The 15,514-nt window shown below is 37.0% G+C and overlaps 1 protein-coding gene across 4 annotated transcripts in view; it reads right to left on the reverse strand.

Annotated features, from left to right (window-relative positions):
* Window positions 1-15,514, reverse strand: part of LOC145790606 (coatomer subunit delta-like) — a 36,898-nt gene that overhangs the window by 7,710 nt on the left and 13,674 nt on the right. For 2 of the 4 annotated variants that reach the window (XM_082868766.1, XM_082868765.1), the window contains exons 4-5: window positions 10,364-10,905; window positions 50-273 (exon numbers count right to left, since the gene is read on the reverse strand). In XM_082868766.1, the coding sequence (XP_082724892.1) occupies window positions 50-247 (198 nt within the window). In that variant the 5' untranslated portion in view covers window positions 248-273; window positions 10,364-10,905. The remainder of the gene's footprint in view (window positions 1-49; window positions 274-10,363; window positions 10,906-15,514) is intronic. The other 2 variants (XM_082868764.1, XM_082868763.1) reach the window with 1 other exon arrangement.

The following is a 15,514-nucleotide window of genomic DNA, read 5'->3' on the forward strand; positions in this document are numbered from 1 at the left end:
GGTTAGTTCAATAACACAAATAACAGCTGTATATTGTTAGAGAGGATACTAGTTTGGAAAGCACCCTCAGTGTCTCCAGATCTTCAAGAATGTTGCTCTGTCTGTTTGTTATAAGCAGTAAATATAAAGACTCGATTGGCTGGTAAACAAAACGCACACTTTCAGCCTCAACATATGTATGTTGTTTTCCTGCTTCAACTAACTTGATGAAAGCTGCAAGAAGCCCCTCAATTCTCGTCCGCGTCATATCCACATATTGTCTCGAAACAAGTGCTGCCAAAAAAAAAAAAAACAAATAGAGATAAAACCATCAACAGCAGTACCACAAACATGCTCTGGAAGCAGAAGACAAGGTCTGATCCTGATAACCAATCCAACAAATGTCAACTTTCTAGATAATACTCAATGCCAAGTCAGTTTTCCAAAATTGATGCCGAAACTTCTATTCAAAGGCGATGCGGGCTATCATAAACGAATACAAATTCACAGTATAAAACATATGAAACAACAAGTCCAACAAACTATGGTACTACACCTAAATGACAAATCCAGGACAGAGATCAAGAGAAAAATAGACATAGAAGAGCATGAAAAATCCCAGCAAGTTACGACCACAAGACCATCCCATCCCATCCCAACCATCAGAAAGGCAATAATTGTACCATAATGACCAAACCAGGAAATGGTATAAAAGGCAAATAAACTATAAAAGAATTGGATGAAAATTCTCCTCTTTCTCTATGTCCTCGTAATTATGGTTGTTAGAATCTTACGATTAACGATTCAATATGAATTTCAAGCAAAACGATTAGATTTGTGCATTTGAATCTTGAATTGAGAGTATCTTACGATTCAATTGTTATTCTGTTAAAATCCACCTACTCTCCACCTACTTCACCCACTTAAACCTACTCCACTAAACCTAACCCACTACACCACTACCACCTCACCTACTCCACTAAACCTTCACCCACTTAAACCTACTCCACTAAACCTAACCCACTACACCACTACCACCTCACCTACTCCACTAAACCTAACCCACTACACCACTACCACCTCCACTTCACCTACTCCTTACCTACTACACACTCACCCTCTTCTATATATAGGAATCATGAATCATTGTAATAAACATCAATCAATAATACATAAATTATTACATGGTATCAAAGCAAGGTTAAGACCTTAGTATTTCTCGCTTCACCGGCGGGCGGCAACCTTGCCTTGGCCGCCCGCCGGACCTCAACCTATTCCGCTTATTTTCTACACATACCTTGACTTCTTCAACATTTTCTTACACCCCTCCTCCGCTATGTCGGCGGCGGCACCCGCATCATCGTCTAGCCTCTATCGCCGTTCACCTTGCCTCTCACATATCCGTGGTTGTACTCTTACTCGTCGTCGTCGTTGGCGTTTCTGGCGCTGCTTTTCTGCTCGTCACTGCTGTTTTTTTTTCCCGATTTGCTCTCTCTCTCTTAGCCATGGATTTGGGTGTGGGGTGTAGAGCTGTGGCTCTGTTGTTGGTAGCCATGTTTGCTGGCTTGAAGGTTTCAATGGCAGCAGTGTACAAGGTTGGGGACTCCGCTGGTTGAACCATCATTGGGAATATTGATTACAAGGCCTGGGCTGCTTCCAAGACGTTTCATGTTGGAGATGTCATCATTTTCGAATACAATTTTCAATGTCACGTGTTGCAAGTGCCCCACAAAGAATACCAAGCCTGCAGAAGTGTAACACAGTAACATGCATCTTCACATACAGCTTGGGTAATGTGTAACTATCAAAAGCACAAGCTTCTTGGACATCCCTCTCTCTCTCTCTCTCCATGGACCCAACATCATCATCATGCACCCACTCTATCTCCCTCTCTCTCATCTTTTCCCACTTTCAAACCCACTTTAATCATATCTCTCCTTTCTCTTAATTTATTCCATCCACAAATATTTTTCTCTATTTTCTTTATCCATTATTTTCTTTTATTTTATTTTTCTTATTAAACAACACCACAAAATAACACCAACAACATTCCACAACCTTGTCATTTTATTCATATCAGGGGATCAACCCCGATCACACTTTTACATCAAAAAAAAAAAAAAAAAAAAAAGAAAACCCACACAAACAAAAACAAAACTACCACACCCACAGTGGGATTTTTCTTCTCTACTCAACTGCAGGTCTCTTCTTCTTACTTTTATCTTGGGTGTCCCGTGCCAGTCCGGTCTCCGTGTTTCCTTGTCCACCGAGCACGTTCACTCCCCCATACTCCTCCACTGCAGCATATGGCGGACCTCCAAATCGGAACATCACGGTGGCCTTCCGCTTCAGTTCCTTATTTTCTGCCTTTAGCACACTGATCTCTGCTCGCGCATCCTTATACATGCGTTGGAGCAGAGCCAGCTGGGAATTTAAATGCTGCACCTCATTTGTCCTACTCTGCAGCCGGTTCGACAAATTTGTGACCGCCGTCATGGTTTCCACGCATGACTTCAGAGTATACTGATTAGCCTCAATATCAGTTTGCACCGCCATTTTTTGCTCCACCGACCGCATCGGAAAGTTCAATGGAGCAAAACCAGAGGTGTTTGGTTGAGGTTCACTGGCCACCGCACCAGTTATTTCTCTTGTGGGCTCGTTCAGTTCTGGAAAGAGCGTGAGCAGGTTCTGGGTAGCTGGACGGGAAGAAGAGGCCATGTTTTTGGGTTGCTAAGTGTTTCAGCGAAATAGCAATTTCCAACTGGTAATGTTCGGAAGGGTTGGTGACAGAATGGCAACAAAGTGTTCCACAGTTTCTCTCTCCGCAGAGGCAGAGTTTTTTCAGCGAAGGGTTGGTTTCAGAGGTTTCAGAATGGTATGCCTCAGCCTCAGCCTTCGTCTTGGTTAAATAGCCGAGGCAGCCACGCGTATCGCGCGCCTCTTGCCGCCCGACAAACTGGCACGCCTTTTCATGGCACATCTTTTGACAAAGTGGACACGCCTTTTGATGGCACGCCTTTTGATGAATTGGGCACGCCTTTTGATGGCACGCCTTTTGACAAAATTGGGCACTCCTTTTGAGGGTGCAACTTTTTATGGGTCCGACAAGACTCTATAAACTGTCCCGACATTTGATACCGGTTAGCTCCTTTATGGGTCCGACAAGACTCTGTAAACTGTCCCGACATTGATTCCGGTTAGCTCATTTATGGGTCCGACAAGACTCTGTAAACTGTCCCGACATTGATTCCGGTTAGCTCCTTTATGGGTCCGACAAGACTCTGTAAACTGTCCCGACATTGATTCCGGTTAGTTTCTACAAGGGTCCGACAAGACTCTGTAAACTGTCCCGACATTGATTCCGGTTAGTTTCTACAAGGGTCCAGCAAGACTCCGTAAACTGTCACCACAACTGTCACAACATTGTCTGCTACAACGGTCCGACATGACCCCATAAACTGTCTTCTACATCGGTCTGACACCGCCATCCAGTGTCCTCTACACCGTTATGACACCACCATACAGTGTCCTCTACATGGTTCTGACACCCCCATACAGTGTCCTCTACAACGTTATGACACCACCATCCAGTGTCTTCACCAATGGTCTGACACGACCATACAGTGTCTCTTATCCTCTTTTATTTTTATGTATTTTCTTGTTTTGTTACTCTCTCCAAACTCAAGTTGGTTAGTTCCTATCCCCCTTGAGTTTGCGGGGGGCTGTTAAAATCCACCTACTCTCCACCTACTTCACCCACTTAAACCTACTCCACTAAACCTAACCCACTACACCACTACCACCTCACCTACTCCACTAAACCTTCACCCACTTAAACCTACTCCACTAAACCTAACCCACTACACCACTACCACCTCACCTACTCCACTAAACCTAACCCACTACACCACTACCACCTCCACTTCACCTACTCCTTACCTACTACACACTCACCCTCTTCTATATATAGGAATCATGAATCATTGTAATAAACATCAATCAATAATACATAAATTATTACATATTCACTATGTTTCATTGCGATTCATTACGATTCACTATGATTTAGTTTTGTTTGCATAATGCATGACAGCATCATTTTTGCAAAATAAAAAAAGAAATCAACTAATTGTATTGATATATGTGATTTTATTTGTATATACATATATACAATTTAGTTATATCACACTGCACATATTTTTATGTATATGCATATATAAAATTATATATTATGTTAATTAAAGTGAATCTTACAATTCATGAGTCACTATTTCAGGAAAACAATTCCCAATTGATGTTCTTCCTTGGTGCATGTTGCACCACCTCCATCACCTCATCTTTTAATAAATTTAACTTATGAGAGAGACAGACAGACAGACCAACCAATGAAAATAGTATTAAGGTAGTGACGTAGGACAATTGCGAAGAACACTACTAGAAGTTGTGGCAACAATTTTTGATATAGGGCAGCGGTAAAAAGGGTTTTAGCAGCTGATTTTAATCAGTTTTAGCGGAAATAGGCAAAATTTTGGAAGTCCCAACTGTTAGTAAGTATGCGTAAAAGGGATACTGGCATAGGACTTAACTGAATGCGGAAAGCCAATATTTAGGGCCTGTTCTAGGGATATGAACTACCCCTCCCAGACTCCCATATAATGGGGACCAAACTGGGTGTTGTTTTAAATAGGGGGCCATTGGTTCAGTGGTTAAAACTCATCATGTCAACCTTTGAGGGCAACCATTTTGTGCAAATTATGCCAAAGGTTAGGTCTACACCCAATCTTCCCCTCCTACACCCCCATCAAATGGGAACTAACCTCAGTGTAGGGTTTTTTTAGGTGTTTTTGAGTATTAGGTTTGATCAATCAAAAAGGGAAGTAGGTTTGTTAAATAAGCTTTTCAAGATTCAAGAGTAGAATAAAGGTTACTCAGATTTACATCAAAAAGTTTAAGACTTCAAAGCACAAGTTAATTAAAGGAGGAGGGGGAGAAGAAAGAAGAAGAAAAGATTGTGTTTCACCCATGGTTTTAAAAATCGGCCACAACCGTGCATAACATTTCGATAGTCACCGCCACACGTTACAACCGCTATAGCGGTGTGATAGAAATTCAGAGTCATAATGGCTACCACTGCTACATAAAGGCTATAACAATCATTGCAATGCCATTATGCAACCGTCCCAACCATTACACTTCTATTTTCTACAAAAATTTGTATGTGGTGCCATTTTTTCTAGTTGTTCAAATCACCAGACATGCACACGCGCGCGCGCGCACACACAAACACAATCTATGTGAAAATCTTAGATCTACATGCTTTGAGTGTCCAATCTTCAAGTGCTACAAAATTTGAGTTGCTATCAAGGTTAAAGGAGCTTACTTTTCTTTCTTTTCTTCTCTTTTTCAACTTTTCATTACTTTTTTTATCAATAAGCTTTCATTAGTTTCTCACTTTATTCATTGATTGTTAATTTATATCTATCTGGTTTTAGGTTAAATTTAAACAAAGCTTTGATATCATGCTATGTATTCTTACATTAGAATGTTGACTGTTTTTATTATGAACTTACATTTATGAGACTATTCCTTTTAATATTTAAATATACTTCATAATTTTTTTACTTAACAAGTGGAAAGTTATCTATAAGTAAAAAGAAAATTAAATACATGTAACAAAAGAAAAAATCTCTACAACGACTTAAAACTAATATAAAAATTAGTATATATATTGGATCACATTTATAAACTAAATAAAACTCACCAACAACTATTTTGAACACATTAAATGTGATTTTGAATTAAAAATACGGAAATTTGGTCAAAACTCCCTGATAACAAAATTTTCATGCATTAAAGACAAGCACAAACATTTCCTCTTAAAAAGGCCAACACACACAACTATTACCAACATATCCTTTGTAACTAATTTCATATTTCAAACTTTAAAATGATATAACTTTTGATCTAAATGTCTGTTTTTAATAAAATTAGTATTTTTAGAATCCTCTTATTGAGATCTAACAAACAAAATCAATGTTAGTCATAAAATTCTTAAATAATAATAATAGTAGTAGTAGTAGTAGTAGTAGTAGTAGTAAAAATTTTATTGTCAAAACTAATGTCGTCAATAAATTATACTCTGTTTCACAATAAAAATTTACTTTGATTTACAATAAATTTTAATGTGAAATTTTAGCATTTAAATAGTAACATACCATCATCATCACTAAACACCATAGTCACTATAACTCTTACCACCACAAGTACAAATATCGAATAAAAGATTTGTTAAAATAATGAAATGATGATGTTAACAGAGTAAAATATTACTATTAATTTAAAACAGAGTATTAGCAAACAAAAGACATATTACATATTGCCATAGCAAACCAGAGCAAAATTTTACTGTCACCTTTAAACAGAGCACCAATAAACAAAACATTAGCCACATATTACTAGAGCAAACCAAAGTAAAGTTAATCTAACAACAAACAAAAACACCATTATTCAATAGATTCAATAAAAAACAATCATAACAAACGAAATACACATTGTTCAATCTTCAATCTCACTGGAAAAAGCCTTTAACAATTATTCATTCTTTCATCCAAAGAAACAAACAAAATACACATCTCTTGTACGACTCAATCAAAAGCTTCAATCCAAACAATCATCGAAATACAGCAAACAAGGTTCAAAATATAGCAATCATCGAAGTTCTACAACTTGATTTTGGAACCATCTCTTGCAAACTTGTAGAATTTTCAACTTGGAACGTTGAAGACGATATATATATATACAGATTTAACTATATATGTATGGAGAGAGAGAGAGAGAGAGAGAGAGAGAGAGAGAGAGACTTTATCACAGACTTATCGCGGCAAGGAGTGGACCAAGAGAGAGAAAGGGTAAGAAGTCTCTCACTTCAATTTCTTAATGTTAACCAATCCCTCTCAGTTAATTGGCACATCAGAGTTATATATATATATATACATGAATAGAGTATGTATTCAATTGATATCAATGAGTATGCATTCATTCTATTGATAGAAAGTCTCTTTAAGTACGGTTGCTAAGATTAGAAAAAAGAGATGAGATGAAGGAGACAAGTCGTAGATATAGTAGAGGCAACTTCGTCTTCAACGTGATCAAAGATGATTACGACCATACGATTACTATTAGAGGGTATTCTGGTCTTTTGGAACGATATTGTCCTTTCTGACCTAATAAAGTCCTTGGACTTATCTATACTATTATACAAAGTGAACATGTCTTGTGGTGTCCTGAAGACTTTGTTTATCCTCATGCCACGTGGCATATATTTCTCTATTTAAAAAAAAAAAGTTTAGATAGTAAAGTGCACAAGGCTTGAAACCAAGACCTTAGTCCTGGGAAAAAAAGTTCTTACAACTTGAACCCCACACATATTATGATATTAATTTATTTAGCATTTATTTTTATTTTTATTTTTACATACTTGAATTGCACACGCATCACATGTGCCAACCACTAGTTGGCCTATAAGTCCTATGGCCTAAGCTCCCAAAAAAGTTGATTTATAGCCTGTGCTCCAAAAATAAATCCATATGTTCAATTACAGAATTATAGAAGATTTTCAACCAAAAGCAAAGACAGAAATGGTAATTAAAGAATGATAGTTGAAAAAATAAGAAACAATGGTTGTTCCAAAATGGCATTTGCATCAGTAAAGCTACATCACTTAAATTTACCATTTGGATGCTATTATAGCATCTCCACTGGTTATTGTCATTTTAGCAATGCCAAAACTATAATTTGGTATGCATCAGCATCGAAATGCCAAATTTTGGCAATGTTACTCTACTAGGGTAAATGATAGCAATGTTAACCTATTTTCACAACCACACTAGGCCAAATTTTGGCAATGTTACCCTATTTTCACAACCACCATTCTTTCACTACCATTCTGCAATAATGTTAGAATGATCATATTTGTTTACAACTAATAATTTGAGAAACAAAAATGGCACCAACTAAATTACTGCATAAATCACTCCCCTTATTTTTATTTTTTTGTTTTGATAAATATAAATCACTCCCCTTGCGAGTAGAGAGTGCTTTATGCAGTGGTTTAATTTGTGTCATTAGACTTATCCTTTGGGAAAAGAAAATCAAAATCACAATTAGAGAAAAAAAAATAATTGGCATTATAGGGTGAAAAAATTCAACTATTGTGGCTAAAAGGTTGATCTCTTGAAAAGTGTAATCCCTGGACAAAGGCAAATCTCCTTTTTCTCTCACCCTGCTCACTCGTCAATCTCTCATCTCTCTCAACATTTGTTCCATCATCCCTAGTCCCTAATCTCTCACACCCGTTGGTGAAAATGGTGATGGTTGATCTCTCTCTCACCTCAACATTCAGCAGCAACAATTGTCAATCCTCTTGGTGACCCTCTCTCTCACCACCCGCAACCCTCTCAGTGGCATCTTTCATCGTCAATCCATTCAATGTTGGCAACTCCACTCTCTCACGACCCTCTCCTCTCATTGACACTCATTGTCAACCCTTTCAATCTCCTCTCTCAATGGCAATTCTCTCTCACTTATCCACCCTTCATCACAAACACAAGTCGGTGATTTCATGATTTTTCTTAATTTATTGCTTTTATATATATATATATATTATATATATTTCTTCTTTATGTTAGTTTAGTGTAAATTTTTTTATATTTCTTGCGTAATCTATGTGAGCTTTATGTGAAATTTGTTGTTTTGCATCATTAATTTGTTCATGAAAACTTGTCTCATTCTTGTTAAATTTGTTAGTAAATCTCAGTTTTAATTGTCATATGCGTGTAGTGTTCTGGGTATGAAATCAATTGTGGTAAATTATAGCATCGCCAAACCTTGGGTAGTGTTGGGTCAATTTTTGTCTTAAATCTTCAGCCTGCAATGGCACTAAATTACAGCACTTAATCTCAGCCAAACATGCACGAATTACTCACTATGAGGTTTGTAAATAAGCAAACAGGCACGAACACATTACACAAACCATTCCCAACCTTTATTACCACCAGATAATAGAAGGATACAAGAGCATTCGTACAGATAACACAATCTGTCTAAAACTCTCTATGCCTGAACATTTTATAGGCATTTACAAATCAATTATGAGCAGTTGACACCCCCAACTGCTAGGGTAAATTCAAACCAACAAAAGCTGCTACAGAATATAACTGCTGGTAATCGCCTGGAACTGTCTTGGACCAGTCCCTTAATTCTAGCACTCTTTGTCATGGCTTCTTGCAAGCATAACCGCCAATAACTGCCTTGTCTGTCAGCCTTGCATCATGACAGCATAACTGCCATGAACTGCCATCCATGTCAGTCTTTAACCCTACTAAGTTTGACCAGCGAATTTGTGAGTCTTGGTCTGCCATTAAGTGTCAAGCCCACTGATCTGTCTGACCCAACAAGTCCATGCTGCCAGCAGCATTCGGACTAAGTATAGCCTCACATTTGCCCACATGAAGCACCACTTGTCTTTGAGTCTTGTGGCATTGCCACTGCCACATTGTTACCTTGACTTAGGCATGCCTCCCTCATGCCTGACTTGGACGGTTGACATAGGTGCAAGGTGCCACCGCAGGCCAACCTAAGTGTCCAAGTCCTAAGGTGCTAACAGGTAGCCATTATAGCACACCACCAGCAGCTGTTTTAACTGACCATTGGAGAGCAACTCCAGTGGTGGTTGCCATTTGGCAATGCCAAAGCCGTAATTTGGCAAACTACAATATCCAAATCCCAAATTATAGCAATGTTGTTCTAGTGGTTCAAATGTCATTTTGGCACAACTCTTCCCCCTTGTTTTCCCCACCATTCTTTATACCTACCATTCCCTCTAGAAAAGTGCAACAATCAAACCAACAAACTAAACATGTTGGTTCTACAAGTGGAGGACACATCACTCGGGGTAGAATCTTCGGCAACAATCAAATATGTATAGATTACTTTGCTTGTGAGGCTTCCATAATTTCTATCTAAAGAAATGGAAAGAAGCTATACATTCGAGAAGTTTTGCTGGAGTATAATATGATTTTATCGAGTGAGTGTTGTATGTATATTTATAGTCGTTCAAATCAATCCATTGGAAATTTACTGTTGAAGAAAATGAATTCATTGAAATATATCCTATGAAGCATGGACATGGCAAAATCGGAGCCGTGGCAGTGTCGGACACGGAGACATGCCGGGGACACGTACGGGACACGCCATCTGGCATGTCCCTTTAATTTAATTATTTTTTTTGTATGGAACACGCAGGGGACATGCCTGTCCAGATCTGGACACGGCGAGGAGAGAGAGACAGAGAGAGAGTGTGAAGGAAGAGAGTGAGGAGACAAACCTTTGACTCCAGTCGTCGTCGTTGAACATCCAGTTGACTCAAACCATCGATCGAACCATCGATCTCGTCTCGCTCACATCAAACCATTGAACCATGTCTCGCTCGCGTCGTCTTCTCTCTCGCTCGTGTCTGTCTCTCTCCCTCTTGCCGTCTCTGTCCCTGCTTTCTTTCTTATCACTTATATATATATATATATACATATATATATAAGTATATATAAGATAATATTAATAAAATCATATTATTTTATAAGTATATATAACATAATATATACTACTTATACATATTAATAAAAAAAACATGTATATAAAATAAAATAAAATAAAAAATTATCAAAAACATATTATTTAAAAAAGGAAATAAATAAATAAAATAATTAACGTATATTAAAATAAAAATATTTATAATTGAAAAAAAAAATGTCGTTTCCCCTGCCGTGTCCGTGTCCGTGTCCCCATTTTTTAGAAATTGCCATGTCCCGTGTTCGTGTCTGTATCCATGTCCGCGTCCATGCTTCACAGAATATATCCATTACAATTTTACTGTCGAAGAAAATGAATCCATTAGATTATCTTAACTTTGAATGGATCTATTCACTAAATGATGTGTTAGCCGTTGGATTAAATAAATAGACTCAAACACAAAACTTATATTTCACCCCATCCCTCCCTCATCTCACGTACACACGATTGTTTCACTCTCTTCATTGTTCAAACACTAATTGCTCTCCCTCTCACCGAAAGTCGTTCCACACACAAACTAATTCCTCCCTCTGTTTTCTTTGTCTCACCCAAACCCAATGTTTCTCTCTCTCTCTCTCTCTCTCTCTCTCTCTCTCTCTCTCTCTCTCTCATCCTAACTTGCCAAACCCTAATTTCTCTTTTTCCCAAACTCAGAGTTCTCTATCTCAAACCCAAATATGGATATCGGAGATCATGATCTTCAAATAAAAAATCACGATTCAGTTTTATGAGATCACGATATGGGTTTCAAAACACAAATCTAGATTTTGGAGAAGATGATCGAAGCTCTCTTGGTCAGATTTCTCATGATCGGAGTTCAACCTAAGGTGCAACAAATGGAGCTCACAGTTCTCTCTCTCAAGGTCTAGTAAGATCTAAACTACGCATTTTCTCTAGATATTGATTTATTGATTTGTTGTTGAATGTTGTTTTGTTGATTTTTTTTTTTTTTTTTCAAAAAATGCTTGAAATTTCCTCAAATTTCCTAAAAATAGTGAACTTTCTGTTTGTGGGGTTTTGTCAAAAAATGTGAAGGGATGGCGAGAATACAGTTGGGAAAGGTGATGTGACAGCTTTGGCATTGCCAACGTTTGGCAGCCACTTGAGACCAATTTTTTCCCCAACCTGCCATATTTAGTGGTTGCCAAATTTGGCACAAGCTTTGGCATTACCAAATCTATCACATCATCATCCCCAACAGTATTCTCACCATCCATCCATTCACCTTTCCTAAAAAAAAACCCCAACATAGATTTTACCAAAATTTTCCATTTTCAAAAACTTTGAGCAAAGTTGACCCATTTTCCAAAAAATAAAGAATATAAATAAATAAATAAATCAACAAAAAACCAACATTTAAGAAGAAACCAATAGCAAAAAATAGTAAGTTTTAAATTTAGCCAAACCTTTAGAGAGATAACTAAGAGCTTCAATTGTCACACCGATTGAACTTCGATTGTCGCAACTCCAGTTGACCTCCGTTTTCCAAACCTTTAAATTCGAATGTCTCACCTCTGGTTGAGAGAGCTCCGAATGTGAGAAATTCAACCAAGAGATTCAATCGTATCTATGAAACCCAGATCATGATCTCATTAAACCAATGGGTTTGGGAAATAGAAAAACTAGGGTTTGGTAGGTTGGGGTTGAGAGAGAGACCATAGTGACCAGGTAGAGAAATATAAGGTTTGGGTGAGAGGAAGAATGTGCATTTGAGATCAAAGGGTTTGGATGTGAATGGATCGTATGAAAGAAAAGATGTAGTTGAGAGTGTTTGAGACAAAGACAGATGTTTTTCTTTGCTTATTTGATCCAATGACTAACACATCACCCAACAAATAGATTCATTCACTCAAAACTATGAATATCCAACATATATATTCTCTTCAATAGTAAAATTCCAACAGATAAATTTCAACCACTATAATAATACATATTACACTAAATTGATAAAACCATATTGCAATCTCTCAACATCTTCTCCAATATACAACTTTCCATTTCTTGTCACACAAAAATTATGAAATCCTCATAGGCAAAAACAAAGAAAGGGAAATCATTCACCACCAATGAAGATTTAAGGCCCAATTGTTAGCAACTCAGAATCACATTCTCACTTTAGGGGAGAATATTTTAAAATTATATTGCCACTACGAACGATCAGTCAAGGTCACAAGTTTCTATTCTATCCAATCTTCTTAGGGTGCAATCATAAAGTGTTGCAACAAAATTTGTGGGTGTTCAACGCAAGTCGAAAATCTAACACTTTAATTCTCTAATTATAATTATCAAATTAATATTTTTCCAACATTTTACTCACACAAATTCTTCCAAGCAAATTGCATGTATATATAGGATGAGAAGAAACATGTCATTTTGATCATTGTTGGCCAATCTTGCAAGATACTATTATGTGGCAAGATTGCTCCACAATCACAAATAAGTCAAAACTCCACACCAACTACCAATTCAACCACCCAGTCCCCTGTTGATAACTTCATTTATCTAGAACCTCATAATCCTTACACATTTTATCAGTGTCAAAAATTCTATCATGATTAATGTATCATCAACCACTTGAAGAACCATATTTAGTTTGTCAGTTTGATCACTGTGTTTGCCTTCTATGAAACTCTCATGATAACATTTGCATCATCATTTCATATTTCATCGGATGAAGAATCATTAAAATTTCCACTAAAAAATTTTTTTTTTAATTGTTCATTGCAATAGTATAAGAGCAAGTGAAAATCTTCTTATTTATAGAGAAGAATGGTGAATACTAGATGAAGATGGTGGTTGAGAATAGTAGTTAGAAAATGAGAAAATGGTAGGTATAAAAAATGGTGGGTTAAAAAAGAGGGAAAGTGTTTGTACAAGATTTGACAACTGCATGGTTGACTTCCACGTATCTTGTGGGTAACCGAAAGTGGGTTATTTTAGCACAACAAATGGTGGCAGTTTGATTTCCTTGATTATGGTGATAGGGGTAATCGTGGATGGTCAAATCCCATGATTGACACAATCCCTAAGAAATAGGCAATAATACCTATGCATATCTATATATATTACATTTTATATATCTGCATGTGTATTTAATGTCAATTGCAAAAAAAGGCCACGTGGCAATCATCAGGCCAACAGCCATTACTCCTTCATCCAACAGCTATAATTCAAATCCTCCAGCGGCACTTATTTTGGAGAAAGACACTTTGACCAGAGAGGGAAGGAAATCACCTAATTCAAATCCCTTCCTCTTTGGCTGACTGCAACCTTCTTCTGATTTGAGCCACTTTCCCTCTCTGGTCAAATCACATAGATTTTCACCTAGGTGATTTCCTTGGAGGAAGAAACTTTAACCAGAGAGGCAAGGAAATCACCTAATTCAAATCCCTTCCTCTTTGGCTGACTGCAACCTTCTTCTAATCTGAGCCACTTTCCCTTTATGGTCAAATCACATAGATTTTCACCTAGGTGATTTCCTTGCTACTTTCCCTCTCTGGTCAAAGTGTCTTCCTCCAAAATAGGTGTCTTTGAAGGATTTAAATTATAGTTGTTGGATGGAGTAGTGGTTGCTCCTCCTGCAATTGACATTAAATACACATGCGTATATATAATATGTAATTAATATATATATATATATATATGCATAGGTATTATATACCCTATTTCCTAAGGATTGTGTCAATCATGGGATTTGACCACCATGGAAATCAAACTGCCACGATTTGCTGTGTTAAAATAACCTACTTTCGGTCACTCACAATACACGTGGCAATCAACCATTATCTAGTGATCATAATTGCTTTTGTTGATATGGCAAATTTGGGAAAGCCAAATCTTGTGGTGCCAAATTTGGCCCAAGATTAGGGTTTTGCCTAATTTTGGCTCAAGGTTTGGCACACCATTGGAGGAGGTTTTTTTGTGATGGTATAGCCAAAATGGCTTTGGCTCAAGAATTTGGCACACCATTGGAAATGCTTACATCCAAAGTATAGCTTTGGCATTGCCAAAATGGCAAACATTAAGCAATAAGTATAGTATGCCCAATGGTTCATGCTATTTTAGCATTGCCAATGCCATAATTTGGCTAGCTACAATATCAAAAAGCTAAATTTTAGCGATGTTGTCACAATGGTCACATGTCATTTTGCCACAATGCCAACCAACTTTCCCTCTGTTTTGTAGGTGGTGTTTGGGTTTGGTTTTTTTAGTAGTTTTTTTTGTTGACTTTTTTTCATCTTTGGTTTTTTTTTTTAAAAAAAATTTCAAAAAACTTTACACTTTTACATTCTACAAGACTAAGATGAACCCAAAAAAGTAAAAATAAATAAATAAAATATTGATTAAAAAAAAGTTTCTTCTATTTCACCCATCTTTAAAAAAAAAATTGAAAAATATTCAAAATGTGATTCTTTTAGTTGGATGCAAGACCACACCATCATTCACATACAATTCCCTCCATTTAACTCACCATTCTTGAAGACCTACCATACCCACTATTTCTATTCTTGTGCACTATTCCTAACCACGTGGGGTCATCTACCATTCAACATTGTTCTCTACAAATTAGAAGACAATATTCACATCTTCTATACTTTCACATATTCATGTATACTACTACAATGAACAATTGCAAAGAAACTTTTAATAGAGAATTTAAAGTGAAGATTCAATGATGATGCAAATGTTATCAATGGCGTTTCAAAGAAGACAAGCATAACAATCAAACCATCAAACCAAAAATCTTGGTTCTATAAGTGGCCAACAACATCGATCGTGACAAGGTCGGAGGCAACAATCAAATACATAAAGATTACTTTGCAGAGGTTGCTATCTACTTGGCCAGAAAGCATTTTCTAATGAATCGGTCAATATATGTTAGTATCTTAAATGACATCCAACAATATGA

This window comes from Camellia sinensis, chromosome 5 (genome assembly GCF_055761805.1).
Source record: "Camellia sinensis isolate YWXY chromosome 5, ASM5576180v1, whole genome shotgun sequence".
Classification (NCBI taxonomy): Eukaryota; Viridiplantae; Streptophyta; class Magnoliopsida; order Ericales; family Theaceae; genus Camellia; species Camellia sinensis.